Raw genomic sequence first — 18,221 nt, forward strand, 5'->3', positions numbered from 1 at the left:
TTTGAATCCTTCAGAAGAAACTCAAACGTGTTCCTCTGGAAGATAGCTGTCTGTGTTAATCATTTTTCCAGAGGACCTACTTATGGTCTGGAGTTTGTTCCTCCTAGAGTTTCAATGAAACATGGCTTTGAAGTATCAATGGATTTGTTTTTAGAAATGTATTCAGTGAATCTTCTCTATTTTATTGATAGCTCTTGCTTGTCTAGGAAATAAGAAACATGAAAGACTTCAATTTCTTGCTTTATTTGAAACTCAGCCTAAACATTCAATCTTCTCCAGGTGCTAAGGCCATTCCTCCTACGCCGTATTAAAGCTGATGTAGAAAAGAGTTTGCCTCCAAAGAAGGAAGTTAAAATTTATGTGGGTCTAAGCAAAATGCAAAGAGAATGGTAAGTAATTCAGGCATTTGTCTGTACTACTGTTAAAGCTGACTAGAAACCTGCTGCCTACAACTGAACTAATTAATCTACAACTTCTGCAGAAAAATGCTGTTGTATTGTGCAGAACCTGATTTAATTGCTTATGATGCAACCAGCTGGGAGGAATTTAATGTTTCCTTGTGATAGCTTTACCTAATGCCTAAGTTGCTGTTTATGCAGTCATCAGTGAGCTCTTCTTATGGAATGGGGAAGGGTCTGCTTTTGAATTCTTGCTTTATAACTTATACAATAAGAGGGCCTTTACATAATTTAAGTATCGCTTTTTCAATTATAGGTATACACGAATCTTAATGAAGGATATAGATATATTGAACTCTGCTGGGAAGTTGGACAAAATGAGACTGTTGAACATCCTGATGCAATTGCGAAAATGTTGCAATCATCCTTACCTCTTCGATGGAGCAGAACCTGGTCCACCTTACACAACAGATATGCATTTGGTTACCAACAGTGGCAAAATGGTGGTATTGGACAAACTGCTACCAAAGTTGAAAGAACAAGGTATGACTCATATTTCTTTCCTGATGTGTTTGAATCATTTGTCTGATTGCTTGTCTGATTCATTTGATTTTAATAGATGAAATTTAATCTCCAGATGTATTTTCTCTGTAGATCATAGATGTTGTGGAGGCTAGGGTGGCCTCATAGGTAATTGGATCACAGTCCATTAAAGGTTTTATAGATCTGGATCAGGACTTTGAAATCTGTTCTTCAGTTAAGTGGGGGCCACTGAAGCTTCAGTTGGTCCTGAATGTAGTAACCTGTTTTCTCAGCAACAGGTGCCAAAAGCACATCACTGTGGAGTTCTGCTAACTATATCCGGCTCTCTATAAGATACCAGATCATATTCAAAACCTTGATGTTAACCTTCAAGGCCATCTATTGGAATTGTTCCAAGGTACCTTGGAGCATGTCAGTCTTCCTTAATGGCAACATTCTCAGGACATATGAAACTCAAGGGGAAACTTGTGAAAGTGGGGAAACGATGCTTTCTTGGCAACAGGGTAAGGGCTCTGGAATTCATTACTGTGGGAGCTCCTGTTCACTACAAATATTACTTCCTTCAGAACAAAGCATAAAATTTACTAATTCAGTTAATGTTTTTACAGACAGACCTAAGCACAGCAAAGGAGGAGACAGTAGAAAACTTAGGGGCAAGGGAAGATGTTAAAGAAAAACAGCCATAGGCAATAGGAAGTAAACCTAGGCTTAGCCCTTTGGCCTGTATTTTTGCTTTGTCCCTTGGGAGATATTCCGACACTATAGTGATGGATGCCATAAGACCGGAGATAGGAGTTAACAAATCAAAATGATAGTGTTGGCATTTTTTGCTTATGAGGCTTGTTGCTATACACTCTTTCAGTTTCTGCTGTCATGTGACTGTTGCCTTTAGTCCTAGAAAAGATTATCTGGATTAACTAAAAATGGATTGCAGTGAATAGGTACTTATCCAGTGTAAAGGGTAAGTGTCATAACTAACTGAACATGGAAGAAATAACGGTGGCAATTTTTTTTGCCATTTATGAACACCATAAACAGGATAGGGAGTTTGCAGTTCTGTTGTGTTGCAGTAGAACACATTCTTGACTTACTTACCAAGACCAGCATTCAAGTGGGTATTTGCCTCTTAGAGGATTTATTTTAAAAATGTGTTTAAATCATCATACTTGTTAAATGCTTTAATATCCCAAATTGCTCAGTTCATCTTTAAATTTTCAAGTATTTGCACAAGGGTATGGGAGGAATGGCTTGATTTTAATTACACTTTTTTAATGAAAAGGTGAATCAATGGTTGTTTCTATTGAAATCCTTATTTAGTGTGTGCCTTTGTGTTTTAAGTTGTCCTTGTATATAACTTGCAGTAAAGGATCATTATCATTCTCACACTAAGGATGAAGAATTTTAAACAATATTGATATGTCTCTGATAACGCTGTGGACATTCATTGAGTAAAATATTGAATAGCAATATCTGAGTATTGCAGGTCAGCATTACATATGTATTTCTGTTATTCATTTAAAAGTTCCATATTAAATGAGGTGGTTCTTCGAGTGTGTGTTCACATCAATTCCAATCAGGTGTGCGCATGCACGATTGTCTGAAAATTTTCCCTTAGCAGCACCTGTCGGGTCAGCCATGGAGCCCCTGGAGTGGCGCCTTAATGGCGCTCAATATATGATCCTGCTGACCAGACCCGACCCCTCCCTTCAGTTCCTTCTTATTGCTGGTGACGGTCATTGGAATAGCGTTCACTTGCCTCATGAGTGCTTCCCGTAGCTTGTTGGTTAGGTCTATAGTTTAGCATAGGTTTCACTTCTTAGTTTAGCGTAATTTAGAGTTATACTTTTGGTTAGGGATTGGGGTTTCACCCTATCCATTTCCTTCCCTCGGGGTCAAGTGTTTAAACTGTGTGGGACCTGCAGTAAGCCCATGTCAACAGGCGACCCCCACGATGTATGCCTGAAGTGTCTGGGGGAAGAGCACCAAACAGACAGGTGCAAAATCTGCAGGTCCTTTCCACCCAGGACAAAAAAAAAGAGCGGGACTTCCATCTCAAACAGTTTTTGATGGAGTCCTCTCTTTGTCCTCAACCTGCCTCCAAGCCTGGGGTCCTGGCGCTGAGCGAATCAGTGTGCAGCACTCTGGCCTTGGTGCACAATACCGCACTGAGAACAGAGTCCAGAGATCCTCGGCACTGCTCTCCAGCACTGCAGAGTACCTGGCACTGTTCCCACTTGTCAGTACCGGGGGGGGAAGAAAGGGGAAGAAAACTGACAGAGGCCACTCACAGAAGCCGAAGGTGTCTCGGCCTCTGGGTGTATCAGCAGTTCATCCCGGGAAGGAGCATTCTGCACCCAAAAGTCAAGAGTCAGTACCGTTGATTTTGGTTCCCTGGTGGGGGACTGTTGAGTCTGGTGCCCCGTAACTCCCTCAGACAGGCAGTGCCAGGTGGAGGAATTGGAGTTACCCTCCTCCCCGGACACTTTCAAAGCTGACAGGGAGTTGTGAACTGATGGCACCGCAACTCCTGGCTGTCAGGGATTAGCCCCCCCCCCCCCGTACCTCTATGCCTGGCACCATCTAGAGGGAAGCCAGGTATGATGCGGCATTCTCCTCCTGTACGGTGCCGTTCTCCTTGGCGCCGCTCCCGCTCGCCGGCAGCCATCTCGGGACCCCTTATGCTTTTCCCCGGCGCTGCCCAGGCAATCAAGATCTCTGGAACTGTTAGAGAGGCAATGATCTCCAGCACCCAGCTCTCAGCATCGATCCCCGATGCGGGGACATTGGCACCGATCCCCTGTGCAATACTGGTTGGTGCTGCCATGGTCCAGATCGGGGTCGTCTGACTCGGATGCGGAATCATTCCACTTCTGCCACAGTGGGCGCTGTTCCCACACACATAGGAGCAAGGCACCTGTAGCTTGGCCTCCGCACTCGCAGCCTCAGCTGCAATGGCCCTTTTGGACCCCCGGGCTTATCGCCAGGCCCAGGGTTTGTTCTCCAGGGACTCTCGTTCGGTTGTCTCCGAAACCAGAGCACCCCAACCACCTAGGGATCGTCCAGCCCCTAAGGGATCGGAGACTGCTACTTCCCATGAGCAGGTGGCCCAGGTCATCACAGAGGTTGCCACGGTGACAACATAGATTGCGGACAAGGCTACTGTCGCAATGTGGGTCAGCCCACAGGGCCCAGATATCAAACAGGAGGAGGAGGCCAGAGAGTTTGAGGGACAAGAGGACTCCGTGCCACTCCTAGCCTTGTCATCCTCGTCCCCGATGAGGCAGTGGCAGGGGCCTTGGCTTGTGGACCTCTACCGATAGATCATAGGGCATACCAGGACCTCCTGTGCAGGATAGCCTGCAACATAGGGTTGCAGGCAAAGGAGGTTATCAAACCCTATGGTCGATATCCTAACACCGGAGGGCCTGCCCAGGGTTGCTCTGCCCAATTAAAGCTATACAGACAATGTAAAAATTCTCTGGCAGACCCTGGCATCTATTCTCCCCCTCTCCGCCCAACTGCAAGGGGGTTCGAATGCAAGTACTTTGTCCCATCCAAGGGATAGGAGTACTTGTTTCCTCATCAGCAGCCGTGTTCCCTGGTGGTCACCACTGTTAGAGAAAGGGGGGGGGGCAACAGGGGCCGACTCCAAAGTCAAAAGAGTCAGAACGGTTAGATCTATTGGGTAGGAAGGTCTATTTCACTGGGGGCCTGCAGCTGAGGATAGCTAGTCAACAAGTTATCCTTAGGAGATATAACTTCAACTCGTGGGCCTCAATGTTTAAGTTTAAGGAGCGTATACCATCAGACTCCAGAGCTGAATTTACGGCTATCATTGAAGAAGGGAATCGGTGGCAAGGACCTCCCTTCAAGCTTCCCTCGATGTGGTGGACTCTGCCACCCACACACTTTCGTCTGGTCTAGCCAGGAGAAGGGGTGCATGGCTGCAGGTGTCTGGTCTACCTCCAGAAGTGCAGCTAACCTTGCTGGACCTTCTGGGGTGCAGAGTTATTCTCAGACCAGACAGATTTTAAGCTGCACAGCTTAAAGGACTCTGGCAATGATGAAGTTGCTGGGGATGCATACCCCAGCAAAACATTTCAAGCCTCAGCCCCAACAATAATGGTTCTACCCTCCTCGTCACAGACAAGACTTTTTTACAGGTGGCTAGAAATTCTAGGAGCAAACCACTCCACCCCCAGTCAGGGCAAGGCCAGGGCCCAATCAAGCCATTGTCGGGCTCAAAGCAGGCCTTCTGAAAGTGCGCCTGAAGATGGCATACCCACCATGTCCAGATCCTCCTCCTTACTTTTTGAATTGCCCATCCCATTTCTACTGTGCATGGTCCTAAATAACATTAGACCACTGGGTTCTTTGCATGGTAGAGGTGGGATATTCTCTTCAGTTCTGCTCCTTCCTTCCCTTCCTCCCACCCCCCTTCCCGATTCCCCCTCAGGGACCCTTCTCACGAGCAACTCCTTATCCAGGAGTGTAATTGCTCCTAGATGTAGGGGCAGTGGAGATGGTTCTTCAGGAGCAAAGCAGCAAGGGATTCTACTCTTTCTTCCTCATCCCCGAGGCAAAGTGGGGGTCTCAGACCATTTTACATCTGCGTGGACTCTCAACAGGTTTCATGGTAAAGTCGAAATTCCACATGGTCTCCCTGAGCACAATTATCCCTTCCCTGGATCCAGGAGACTGGTACGCCATCCTCGACATGAAAGACGCGTACTTGCACATAGCCATTCAGCCTCAGCACAGACAGTTTTTGTGGTTTGTGGTCAGCCATAAACATTACCAGTTCACGGTCCTCCTGTGTGGCCTATCTACTGTGCCCCAGGTATTCACCAAGTGCATGTCGGTGGTAGCACCCTTCTTCCACAGGAGGCAGGTACAGGTATATCCCTACTTAGTCGACTGGCTGCTGCGGGGCCGTTCCAGAGAGTGGGTGGAGTCTCATGTCCAACTAGTCAAATCCATGTTTTAGAAACTAGGACTCCTCTTCAACATAAACAAGTCAACCCTATCACTGACCCAGAGAATAGAATTAATCGGGGCAGTGCTGGACTTGGTACAAGCAAAAGCATACCTACCAGAGACGATTTCAAGCCATAGCAGGCGTCATTCAGAGCCTCATGCAGTACCTGACCACTATGGCGCAGGGTTGCCTGGCCCTCCTTGGCCACATAGTAGCCTGCACTTGCGTATCAGGCATGCCAGACTCAGGCCACTCCAAGTGGGGCTCACTTCTGTATGTTTGCCCTTGGCGCAACAGGCTGGACTCAGTACTTATGTTGCTACAACAAGTACTCCAGTCCCTCCAGTGGTGGCTCGACCTCTGTACAGTGTGTGAGGGAGTTCCTTTCAACAACCCACCTTGACCCTAATAATGGATACATCATCGTTCAGTTGGGGGGCACACCTCGGGGGCCGCCAGACGCAGGAGCCGTGGTTTCAAGACTAGCTCTCTTCACATCAATATCAGGTAGCTCGGAGCAGTACGATTGGTGTGCCAAGCGTTCCAGTCCATGCTACAAGGCCAGTGTGTGGCAGTGATGACAGACAACACCACTGCTGTGTTTTACATCAACAAGCGGGGGGGGGGGCATGTTCCTCTCCCCTATGTGAAGAAGCCCTTCAACTTTGGGAGTTCTGCATACCCCACTCCATGCACCTGAAGGTGTCCTATCTCCCAGGAGTGCAGAATGAACGAGCAGACCACCTCAGCAGATTGTTCCACAATCATGAGTGGTCTATCCGACCCAATATCAAACACTCCATCTTCCAAAGGTGAGGATTTTCCCCAAGTCATCCTGTTTGCCACCAGGAACAACAGGAAATGCCCAATATTCTGCTCCTTTCAGAACCACAGCCCAGGCTCCCTCTTGGATGCATTCCTACTACTCTGGGGAGACGACCTCATGTATACCTTCCTGCTGATCCCTCTCATGCACAGGGTACTACTCAAAATCTGCAGAGACAAGGCGAAGGTAATCCTCCTTGCTCCAGTGTGGCCCCATCAGCACTGATACATCACGCTTTTGGAGCCGTCAGTGGACGACCCAATAGCTCTACCACTCTGCTTTGACCTAATCACACAGAGCCATTGTCGCCTTCACCACCCAGACCTTCAGACCCTCCATCTCATGGCTTGGAAGCTTCATGGTTAAATCCGACAGAGCTCCTGTGCTCAAGTCCTGTCAGGAATGTCCTGCTTGGTAGCAGGAAACCATCCACCAGGGCCACTTATTTAGCCAAGTGGAAAAGGTTCACATGCTGGTGTGAGGAGCGTCCTATAGCTCCCTTACAGGCATCAATTCCGCTCATCTTAGAGTACCTCCTACATCTGAAACAATAAGGCCTTGCACCGTTGTCTATTAAAGTACACATCTCGGCCGTCCACCTGGGAGAGTCTGGCTGTTTCATATTCGCCAATCCCATGGTAGGGTGTTTCTTGAAGGGGCTGGAAAGGTTATACCCACATGTTTGTCAGCCAGTACCCGTGTGGGACCTTAACTTGTTATTATCTGGGCTCTTGTCATCCCCCCCTTCCCCCCGAGCGATTGGCAACTTGCTTTTTGCTCTATTTGTCCTTGAAGGTGGCCTTCCTAGTTGCTATCACATCAGCTAGGAGGGTGTCTGAGTTGAAAGCACTAACTTCTGATCCACTTTACACGGTCTTCAAGGTGCAACTCAAGCCTCACCCAGCTTTTCTTCCCAAGGTGGTGTCTCGTTTTCGTACCACAGAAGATATCTTCCTGCCCGTTTTTTATCCCAAGCCTCATATCAGTGCCCGGGAATAACTGCTTCATTCACTGGATGTTCGGAGGGCGTTGGCATTCTACATTGAGCACACTAAGCCGTTCAGAAAATCGAGCCAACTATTCAGGGCAGTTGCAGATCGGATGAAAGGACTCCTGATCTCTTCAAAGCATATTTCATCTTGGATCGCAACTGTATCCACGCATGCTATGAGCTGGCTAAGGCCCCAGCTCCACCTATTACGGCAAACTCCACAAGAGCTCAATCTTCTTTGGTGGCATTTCTGGCCCAAGTCCTGGTACAGGAGATTTGCAGAGCAGCTACTTAATCATTGGTGTCTACATTCACCTCTCAGTACGCTATCACCCATCATGCCGGAGACAGTGCAGCCTTCGGCAGAGCAGTGCTCCAATCAGTAGTTCCTTGACTCCGACCCCACCTCCAGGGTAGAGCTTGGGAGTCACCTGATTAGAATTGATGTGAACAAGCACTCGAAGAAGCAAAAATGGTTACTCACCTTCTTGTAACTGTTCTTTGAGATGCGTTGTTCGTGTCTATTCCAATACCAACCCTCCTTCCCTCTGTCGGAGTAGCCAGCAAGAAGGACCTGAAGGGGGGTCGGGTGAGCAGGATCATATATTGAGCGCCATAAAGGCGCCACTCCCAGGGTTCTCCATGGCCAACCCAACGGGTGGTGCTAAAGGAAAATTTGCCGACAATCGTGCATGCAACTTGTGCACACCTGATTGGAATGGACATGAACAACACGTCTTGAAGAACAACTTTTACGAGAAGGTGAGTAACTGTTTTTAGAACCTTAAATATCAGTTTTTTAATACAGCAACTCCTCGCTTAAAGTTGTAGGTATGTTCCTGAAAAATGCAACTTTAAGCAAAATGATGTTAAGCGAATCCAATTTTCCATAAGATCTAATGTAAATAGAGAAGGTTAGGTTCCAGGGAAATTTATTTCACTGGACAAAACTACATTTTATTTTATTTTTTATTTTATTTTATATATCTATATTTTAAAGTCTTTTGTCCAGTTTGTGTTTTTGTTTATTTCTCTCTAACATTTAAACAATTTAGTACTGTATACAGCAATGATGATTGTGAAGCTTGGTTGAGGTGGTGAAGTCAGAGGGTGGGATATTTCCCAGGGAATGCTTTACTGCTAAAGATGAACTAGCACTCAGTGGTTGGTTGTTAACGTAGCCTCACACTCTACAAGGCAGCACAAATCGAGGGAGGGGAGACAGCACGGCAGACACACACTGTGTGAGAGAGAGATGCGCATTGCCCCTTTAAGTACGCTTACCCCACTCTAAGTAGATCAGCAAGTTGAGACATCAGCTGCGGCCAGCAAGCGCCCTTTGTTCTGAGCCCTGTTGTGTCTCCTCCCCTGCCCCCAACCGTTCTATGGAGCAGGGGGATACCCCCAGCAAGCAGGAGACTCCCGGGAACAGCTCCAAGGCAGAGGGCAGGAGCAGCACATGGCAGTGAAGAGAGGGACAGCTAAACTGCTGGCAATTGATGGGCAGCTGCTGCATGGGGAACTTAGGGGAGCAGGGAGCTGATGGAGCGGGAGGGGGGCTGCTGGTCCACCCTGGTTCCAAGCCCCCACCAGCTAGTTCCAATGGGCTGCTCTTTCTGCAAGCAGTGAACAAAGCAGGTGGCTGCCAAACAATGTTATAAGGGAGTATTGTGCAACTTTAAAGGAGCATGTTCTCTAATTGATCAGCAATGTAACAAGGAAACAACGTTAACTGGGACAACTTTAAGTGAGGAGTTTTCTTAATCTAGATTAGATTTTAAAAAAATTAGTTCTAGTAATATTTTTCAGGTATCATTTTATCAGTTTCTCACATTTTGAAATAAATGTATTCTAACTAGATGCCCACATTGATTGATTTTTACCAGGTTTAAGAGTTAAAAAAAAACAAAACAAAACCCCAAAGCTAGTATTTATATATAATTCTTAGCTATTTATTTGTTGAACAATTTTTACTGTTTACCTTTAATAGGCTCACGAGTATTGATCTTTAGTCAGATGACAAGAGTACTAGACATTTTGGAAGATTACTGCATGTGGCGAAATTATGAGTATTGTAGATTGGATGGACAAACACCTCATGATGAGAGACAAGTGAGTTAAAAATTAAAATAAAAATTAAATAAAATTGTTTACTCAAAATATACAGTTGCATTGACTACTTTATTTCTACAGGATTCTATTAATGCATATAATGAACCTGACAGCTCCAAGTTTGTGTTTATGTTGAGCACGCGTGCCGGTGGTCTTGGAATCAATCTGGCTACCGCTGATGTTGTAATTCTTTATGATTCAGACTGGAATCCACAAGTAGATCTTCAAGCTATGGTAAGAAGTCCAAGCTAGAAATATCATTGTATATCAAAACTAGCTTTTCTTACAGAACTGCCATACAAATGTGTATATTGCATTTCATAGTGCCCTGGGTTTGGTTCTATATATGCTTTGGTCCATTTTAATTCAATAGTGCAGTCTTTTTAAAATTAAGACTGTTGTCAGCTACTCTTGGAGCACAGAAATTAAAAAGAGCACAGAACTTAGGTCAAATTTGGCCTAAAACTTAAAAAAGCCTTAATCTGTCATTAATCCACTAGTATCTCTTGAGTTGAATCAGCTTTTCTGTTACTAACTTGCATTATAAGGACACACATGCTTAATCCTTGCATCCAAAAATGTTGCTTCTCAGTCTTTGATCTTATGGAGATAAGTGTATTGACTTGCACATTACAGAACAAGAAAGTCTATTTTTAAAACTTTCATAATAAAGGTATAAATTATAAAATTATGTATGTACAAACTGGATATCTGTGTGCACATTGGCATGTTGAAAATCTGAGGATTTCAGCTAGGCTGCAGATATTTTCAGATATGCTTAATAAAGGTTATTCAAAAGAATGATGCAACAAAGGCGTAACAGAAACCCATGGATGGAAGTTAAAGCCAAACAAATTCCAGTTGAAAATGGACAGTGATGGTTCAAAGTAAGACTTGAAAGCAAAGCCTCTCTGGAAGATACTTTAGTCCACCACAAGTTATTAAACTTAAGATAGGGATAAGTGGGTGAAATTTTCTGAGCTGTTTATATATAGGTGGTCAGACGAGATGATCTTATCTCTTTTGGCCTTAATATCTGAAATATCTGTTTAAAATATGTACCATGTCTTTTAGGCAGGAATCTTAAGCAAAGTGCACCGTTCTCTGTGCAAGAGACCTCATTAAATAAGCTTTATAGTGCCAATAAAAGCTTTTTTGAGCGGCCATGTCAACTGGATTTATGAAAGGATTTTAACCTGAAATGTAGGGTTTTTTTGTTTTTTGTCGTCCCCACCCCCACAAACAAGTATGGTGATAGCTACTCTCTTAAAACCTGATTAAAATTTAAGCAATAATTGTATGTATTTATATTTCAATACAAACACTTTACCGTGCTATGTTAAATGACATGAGTATTTCACAATTTTCTGCATAGGACCGAGCACACAGAATTGGCCAGACAAAAACTGTTAGAGTGTTCAGATTTATCACAGACAACACCGTGGAGGAAAGAATAGTGGAAAGAGCAGAAATGAAACTTCGTTTGGATTCCATAGTCATTCAACAAGGCAAGTGTATTGACAGCTTTTCTACCTTTGTACTTTGCTGTTTCTCTCCTTTGCCACTCCCCTTTTTTTCACATGTAAATTCTGGGTAAAATTTTGGCCCCAACGAAGTCAGTTGGAGTTTTGCCATTGAAGTTATCAGGGCAGTGATTTCATATTCTGTTCTTAGGATGGAAGGGGATGATAAATTTATTAAGTTTGTTTCTTTTCTCCTGTGGCAGTCTTTCAGCATAACACTTGTTACTGCATTATGGAATGACTAGGGCATCCCAGATGGCTAAGAATGAGTATACTTAAATAAAAATATAAAAAGTGAAAATGCTTTAAAGAGGGAAGTGTAATAATAAAGTTTCATTTGTGTCTAGTTTTAGGGTAATGGAATAAAAGAGTAAGGATGATGCAACTCCGTACATTAGCCTAACTCAGGGGTTTTAAAACTTCCTTGCACTGCAATCCCCTTCTGACAAAAAATTACTTCATGACCCTGGGGGGGAGGAGGGCAGGACCAAAGCCTGAGCCTGCCCAAGCCCCACTACCCCGGGGGTGCAAAGCCTGAGCCTCCCTATTCTCAGCAAGGGGGCCAAAGCTGAAGCTCAAGGGCTAACTTTTTGACTAGTCTAAATTGACATCAGTTATTTTTAAAAAGTACCATAGCTATTGCTGTCATGTTCACAGGGAGATGTGGACTTGAAACTGTGAAAATGCTGGCCAGAAATGAGAGGCTACATGGAAGACTTAAAATCCAGAGTCTGTTTTTTGATGGACACCATTAATTTGTATTACTAAGCAAGAACCAGTCCTTACTTAACTATCTAGATTTCTGTCAATTTTTAAATTTTTTTTTTTAATGTTGAAAATAGTTCTTGTGACTGATTTATGTATGGCCTGTGAAAAACATAATAAACAAGGAGGGAAAGGAAGTGTTCTTTCTGTTCCTGACACATCCAAGTGGTTGGCCTAAAATCACTAAGCTCTGCAATAAGGTATTATCCTCCAATATTTTTGTCTTCAGGAAGATTGGTGGATCAAAATCTGAATAAAATAGGAAAAGATGAAATGCTGCAGATGATTCGACATGGAGCTACACATGTGTTTGCCTCAAAGGAGAGTGAGATTACTGATGATGATATTGATGGTATTTTGGAAAGAGGTGCAAAGAAGGTGAGGTACAAATTAAAGAAACCTGAGATGTGTTCCTACTATGGATAATTTGAATAACATTACAAATGCAATTAAAATTTTTCAGACCAAAATTTACATAGTAGATCAGGAGTGTGTTTTTGGCATTAAGATCCATACTAGCAAGTCATTTTTAGAGTGTGCTCATGAATGAGGAGGAGCTTTTTTGAAAAGTTTCTCATTGATAACTTCTTTCCCAGACTGCAGAAATGAATGAGAAACTCTCAAAGATGGGCGAAAGTTCACTTAGAAATTTTACAATGGATACAGAGTCCAGTGTATACAACTTTGAAGGGGAAGATTATAGAGAGAAACAAAAGGTAATATCTGAATTTGTTTTGGAAGAATTCACTGGTAGTATTTGTATGTGTTTACTGCATGTTGCTGGTTTGGTGAACATGTGACACGTAATATGAAGGTTTCATTGCTTGTTAAATTTGTGGAAGGCTATTATTGTTCCCCATACTTTAGTTCTAGTTTTGTGTAAAATTTATACTTTGTATAAAATACCTTAATTTATTTCTTTAATATTATAGATGGCATTCACAGAGTGGATTGAGCCACCTAAACGAGAAAGAAAAGCCAACTATGCTGTTGATGCTTACTTCAGGGAAGCTCTTCGTGTCAGTGAACCAAAAGCACCGAAAGTGAGTTGACATTCTTTAAACCAGAAAATGATTGATTGAAATGTACAGAAGACAGACTTATCTTAACTTGCTTCCTACTATAAATCAATTTGTACACTTTTTATAAATTTCCATCAGTGGAAAATTTTTGTAAAATAAATGAATGGTGTATATAAAGGCAGTTTAAAGATGCAAACTGGAGTTGTTCAAAGGACTCTCAACATAGGACTTGTGGAGGGAGAGGAAGATTAAAAGTAGAATGAGATCTTTCAGTCAGGTGGTGGACAATAAGGACAAGAGAGGGTGAGAAGATTCTAAATGCCTAAGTAGATTTACCTTACACTTTTTCTCAAGCAATTCTTTGGCCTTCCCAGTGGCCCTACTTAAAACGTTTTATTATTCACCTGGTTTCTAACTTCTTAAACAACCCAAATTACATTTGATGTGCAGTGTTATCCTTCTTTCCACAATACGAACAGTAGCTTTCCTCATACAGTATTATGAAGTAGTGTTTTGTTGTGACTGTGTGATGCTCCCAACTGTGCACAAGAGCATGAGTACCAACCTGTTAAAAACCATGGCACAAACCCCAAATTCGTTGGTAGTTAAAACTTAGATTTCACCCACCAACTTCAGAGTCTTAAGGCACTTTAACAGCCTTAAAAAGGAGTCACAAAGTACATTGGTCCGACCCAATATGGCCGTTCTTATGTTCTTATGAGAAACCATCAACAAAAAGACTGAAGACTCTTATGGTTGTTCTGCTCCAATCCCCCGGGAAGATGAGTCATGAAAATAGACTCCTCCCATCAGCTGAGTTTGCAGCTCAGAGCATGCCTGGAGGGGATAAAAGCCATAAGGTAGGTTAGCCTAGGTTAAGCAACTGGGGATCTCTTGCTTATGCCTAGAAACACCTTGCTCCCACAGAGTCTGAGCAGCACGGAGATCCTTAGTACCTTATGGCTTTTATCCCCTCCAGGCATGCTCTGAGCTGCAAACTCAGCTGATGGGAGGTGTCCATTTTCATGACTCATCTTCCCGGGGGATGGGAGCAGAACAACCATAAGAGTCTTTAGTCTTTTTGTTGATGGTTTCTCATAAGAACATAAGAATGGCCATATTGGGTCGGACCAATGTACCATCTAGCCCAGTATCCTGTCTTCTGACAGTGGCTAGGTGCTTCAGAGGGAATGAACAGAACAGGCAGTCATCAAGTGATTGGTCCCCTGTTGTCCACTCCCAGATCCTGGCAGTCAGAGGCTAGGGACACCCAGAGCATGGGGCTGTCTCCCTGACTATCTTGGCTAACAGCTATTGATGGACGTATCCTCCATGAACTTATCTAATTCTTTTTTGAACCCCATTAGAGTTTTGACCTTCACTACATCCCCTGGCAACGAGTACCACAGGGTGACTGCATTGTGTGAAGAAGACTTTTTTGTGTTTGTTTTAACACACAAGCTGCCTATTAACACACAAACCAGTGGTCACCCAATGAAATTATGCAAAGGAGTAAATAACACTTATCCACTTTCTCCACACCATTCATGATTTAAATCCGGATGTAGGGAGTTTCCAGGTGTAAGATGCAATACCACCAGACAGGCTAGAGTTGGATCTCCTCTTTCAGGAGGGGCATTGCAATTTTTGTAGAAGAGCAACTCTTCACACTAGTGTCTCTTTTCTGCATGGTGATTCATAGTGTCAGAGGCTCACAATACAACTGCTCAAATATTACATTACAATATGGAGCATGGATATTACAAGTAAAAGATTAATGCATGCAGCAAGTCAGACATTCAATAGAGTTGAAATACTAAACATTTTCTTATAATTCTAATACCTATTTTATCAATATTAACCCACAAGTGAGCCAGATACATAGCTGGAATCTATCTTCATGTGCAGACATGAAGACCTTGGCATCAGCTGGCACCTGGTCTGCCAGTGTCCGTATCCATTGTGAAACAAGAGCAAAGGTTATTAACCTCTTAACAAAGGTTCTCCTGTATATTCTTATGCAACCAAAGCTCTAGCTTGGGGTGGGCAAACTTTTTGGGCCGAGGGCCACACCTAGGTGAGGAAATTGTATGCAGGGCAGGGGGTTGGGGCGTGGGAGTATGGGGTGTGGGAAGGGGTGAGGTGTGCAGGAGTGGGCTCAGGGCAAGGGATTGGGGTAGAGGAGGGTGCGGAGTGCAGGAGGGGGCTCAGGGAAGGGAGTTGAGGTGCAGGAGGGGTGCAGCAGGGGGCTTAGGACAGGGAGTTGGGGGGGCAGGGTGTAAGGGGTTTGGGGTGCAGACTCCGGCCCAGCGCTGCTTACCTAAAGCAGCTCCGGGGTGGCAGTGGCGTGCACCGGGGCCAGGGTTAGGCTCCCTGCTTGCTTGCCCTGGCCCCACACCGTGCCGTGCCGTGGCCCCTGGGTGAGTGGGGGGCACAGGGCTCTATGCACTGCCCTTGCTGTGTCTCCAGGTACCTCCCCTGAAGCTCCCATTGGCAGCAGTTCCCCATTCCTAACCAGTGGGAGCTGTAGGGGGGTGGTGCCTGGAGGCAAGAACAATGCAGAGTCCTCTGCTGCCCCCCACCTGAGCTGCAGGGATGTGGTGCTGGCCACTTCTGAGAGCGGTGCGGGGCCTGTGGCACCATGAGGGGGCAATCCCACGGCTGGATCCAAAGCCCTGAGGGCCGGATCTGGCCCGCAGGCTGTAGCTTGCCCACCCCTGCTCTAGCTTCTGATGGACTACAATTTTACTTTTTTTTAAATTGCATGGTTTCTGAATGAATTTAACTATAAGCAAAACATACTACACTTGAAAGTAAATTAAATGGATATATCTTTTTTTTTTTTTAAAGGCTCCACGACCTCCGAAACAACCTAATGTTCAAGATTTCCAGTTCTTTCCTCCACGTTTGTTTGAACTACTAGAAAAAGAGATTCTGTATTACAGAAAAACTATTGGGTACAAGGTATTAAAACTGCTCTTACACAGTATTTGCGTATGTGCTTTTCTGTCTTGAGAAACTTTAATTACTGCGATTAAAAATATTTTAATGATGACACTTCGTGTGTGCTGTTTTGTCACTCATAATTCAGATGGAGTTCTGTTTTGCATGCTGAAAAAATCATCAGCTCTTATCTGGAAAGTTCTGGTTAAATTCTGTGAAACTGAAATGTAAAAGCTGATGAAATTTCTCTCTCAGGTACCTCGTAATCCAGACTTGCCAAATGCAGCCCAAGCACAAAAGGAAGAACAGCTTAAAATTGATGAAGCTGATCCCCTTAATGATGAAGAGTTAGAAGAAAAGGAGAAACTACTAACACAGGTATGGTCATTCTCTTAAAATAACCTCCAGCTGTACCTAATTTCATTTGCTTTATCTTACACATTGATACAGGAAAAGCCTTTTGACTCTGTTGAATAGACCACTGGTTCTCAAACTGCAATTGTGAATCTGGTTCTAGCATCTTTCTCCAACAGATATTTTGATGCAAACCAGGATGAGACTTGGAAAATAGCTCCTAGGTATTACAGGCGGCTCGTTGAGCTCTCCCGGCTGGACACTCACCATGCTACTGTATTTGGATCTAAACACTGGATTCTGTGGGCATCTAAGCCCACTGAGTCTGAACAGCATCAGGGCTCTGCCTCTTGCTTCTGGCTCTCTCTCTAGTATCCCTTTTCAGACCCTGCAGTCCAGCTGCCTTAGGCCACAAGACCAGTGCTGACCCCTATCCCCAGTCTCCCAAGTAGCATAAGCACATCTTTACCCAGAGTACCTCCAAGAACTTGGAGGTTTGCAAAGCCTTCTTAAATGTACGTCCCGCCCCCAACTCACTCCCTTGCATAGAGGAAGCATAGAGACTTACAGACTCATGCAATAATCTTCCCTCCATTGTCCTCACCACTCTTAAGAGTTTGTTTTAGGTCAGTCCATTCAGAGTACCCAGATCCTTCTCTCCTACTAAGCCTTCAAAACCTCTCACCTGTTCAGGCCCGATAGTAAAATGGTTTGTCTAGCTCAGAGAACATGTGCCTTTTATCAGCAACTGTGAGCATCTCTTCCTTTGTTCTGTTTTGCTGGGGAATTTCTATTGCCACAACTCCCTCCCTGCAGACAACCTGGAATAACAAATTTCCTTCACTTGGTCAATCTCTTTAGCATGTCCATTGGATTGCCATGGTAAAGTCATTCCATGTTAACAACTTATTTGATTGTCCTGTAACTGCTTTGTGACAACATGACATGGTTTTTGTCAGCAAACAGCTGATTTTAATACACACTGATAGTTATAGTTATACACAGAATTAATAAAATCAGTCAGAATTCGTAAGTTTTACATAGACAGATTCCCCAAACTATCAGCAGGCGAAGAGGGGAAATTTGGTACCAATAAACATGAAGCCCTACTTGTGAGAGGGAAATAAACTAGATGCAGAACAGAGGATAACTAACTAAGCCGATATATTCATTAAAGCAAGTTTAATTCAGCTTCTTAAGAATGTTCTGATAATACTTTTTCAAATAACAAATCAAGTGAGCTGTCTCTAAAATAATGTGGCTGAATATTATTATTTTAAAAAACAATGGTAAATTTTGAGGTGGAAAAAATGCTTTAAACTCAAAACTGGACCAATTTGGTACTCACCAGGTTATAATCTGGTAGCTGTTGGTGAATATCAGGGTATTTTTTTTATAAGCTAGTCTAGTTCCTAGTGGATAAGTATACTCATCAAGGATGTTTACTACTGACATTTATTGAAGCGTTCTTTGCTGTATGGGGTGGGCAGAAGCCCACAAGTTCAAACCTAGAGCAAATCTTTCTGTTAGGGCAAAAGCATTTATGCATGGGAGAGATGTAGAAACTATTTATTTTTGCAGAATGCACTGGGTCATGCAAGATGATTTTTAACCTATATTTTGTGATTCAGCTATCTATGAGCGGTAGAGCTGTTAAGAGGATTAGCTTCTGAGGGAGCTTACTCCCTTCAAAGAATTTCCATGGATGCCTTTATAAGGAGAAACCTTTGAAGGTGGAGGAAGAGGGTGTTTGATTAGGACCTTGA

General features: G+C 43.8%; 1 protein-coding gene across 1 annotated transcript in view; it reads left to right on the forward strand.

The window, feature by feature from the left end:
• The window catches only part of SMARCA5 (SWI/SNF related, matrix associated, actin dependent regulator of chromatin, subfamily a, member 5), a 51,003-nt gene that overhangs the window by 24,671 nt on the left and 8,111 nt on the right, over positions 1-18,221 (forward strand). The window contains 10 exon segments of the mRNA XM_038400867.2: positions 280-389; positions 715-941; positions 9,727-9,848; positions 9,930-10,082; positions 11,224-11,356; positions 12,366-12,514; positions 12,733-12,852; positions 13,069-13,179; positions 16,009-16,122; positions 16,357-16,479. Of these exon segments, the coding sequence (XP_038256795.1) occupies positions 280-389; positions 715-941; positions 9,727-9,848; positions 9,930-10,082; positions 11,224-11,356; positions 12,366-12,514; positions 12,733-12,852; positions 13,069-13,179; positions 16,009-16,122; positions 16,357-16,479 (1,362 nt within the window).

Source organism: Dermochelys coriacea, chromosome 4 (assembly GCF_009764565.3).
Source record: "Dermochelys coriacea isolate rDerCor1 chromosome 4, rDerCor1.pri.v4, whole genome shotgun sequence".
NCBI lineage: Eukaryota > Metazoa > Chordata > Testudines > Dermochelyidae > Dermochelys > Dermochelys coriacea.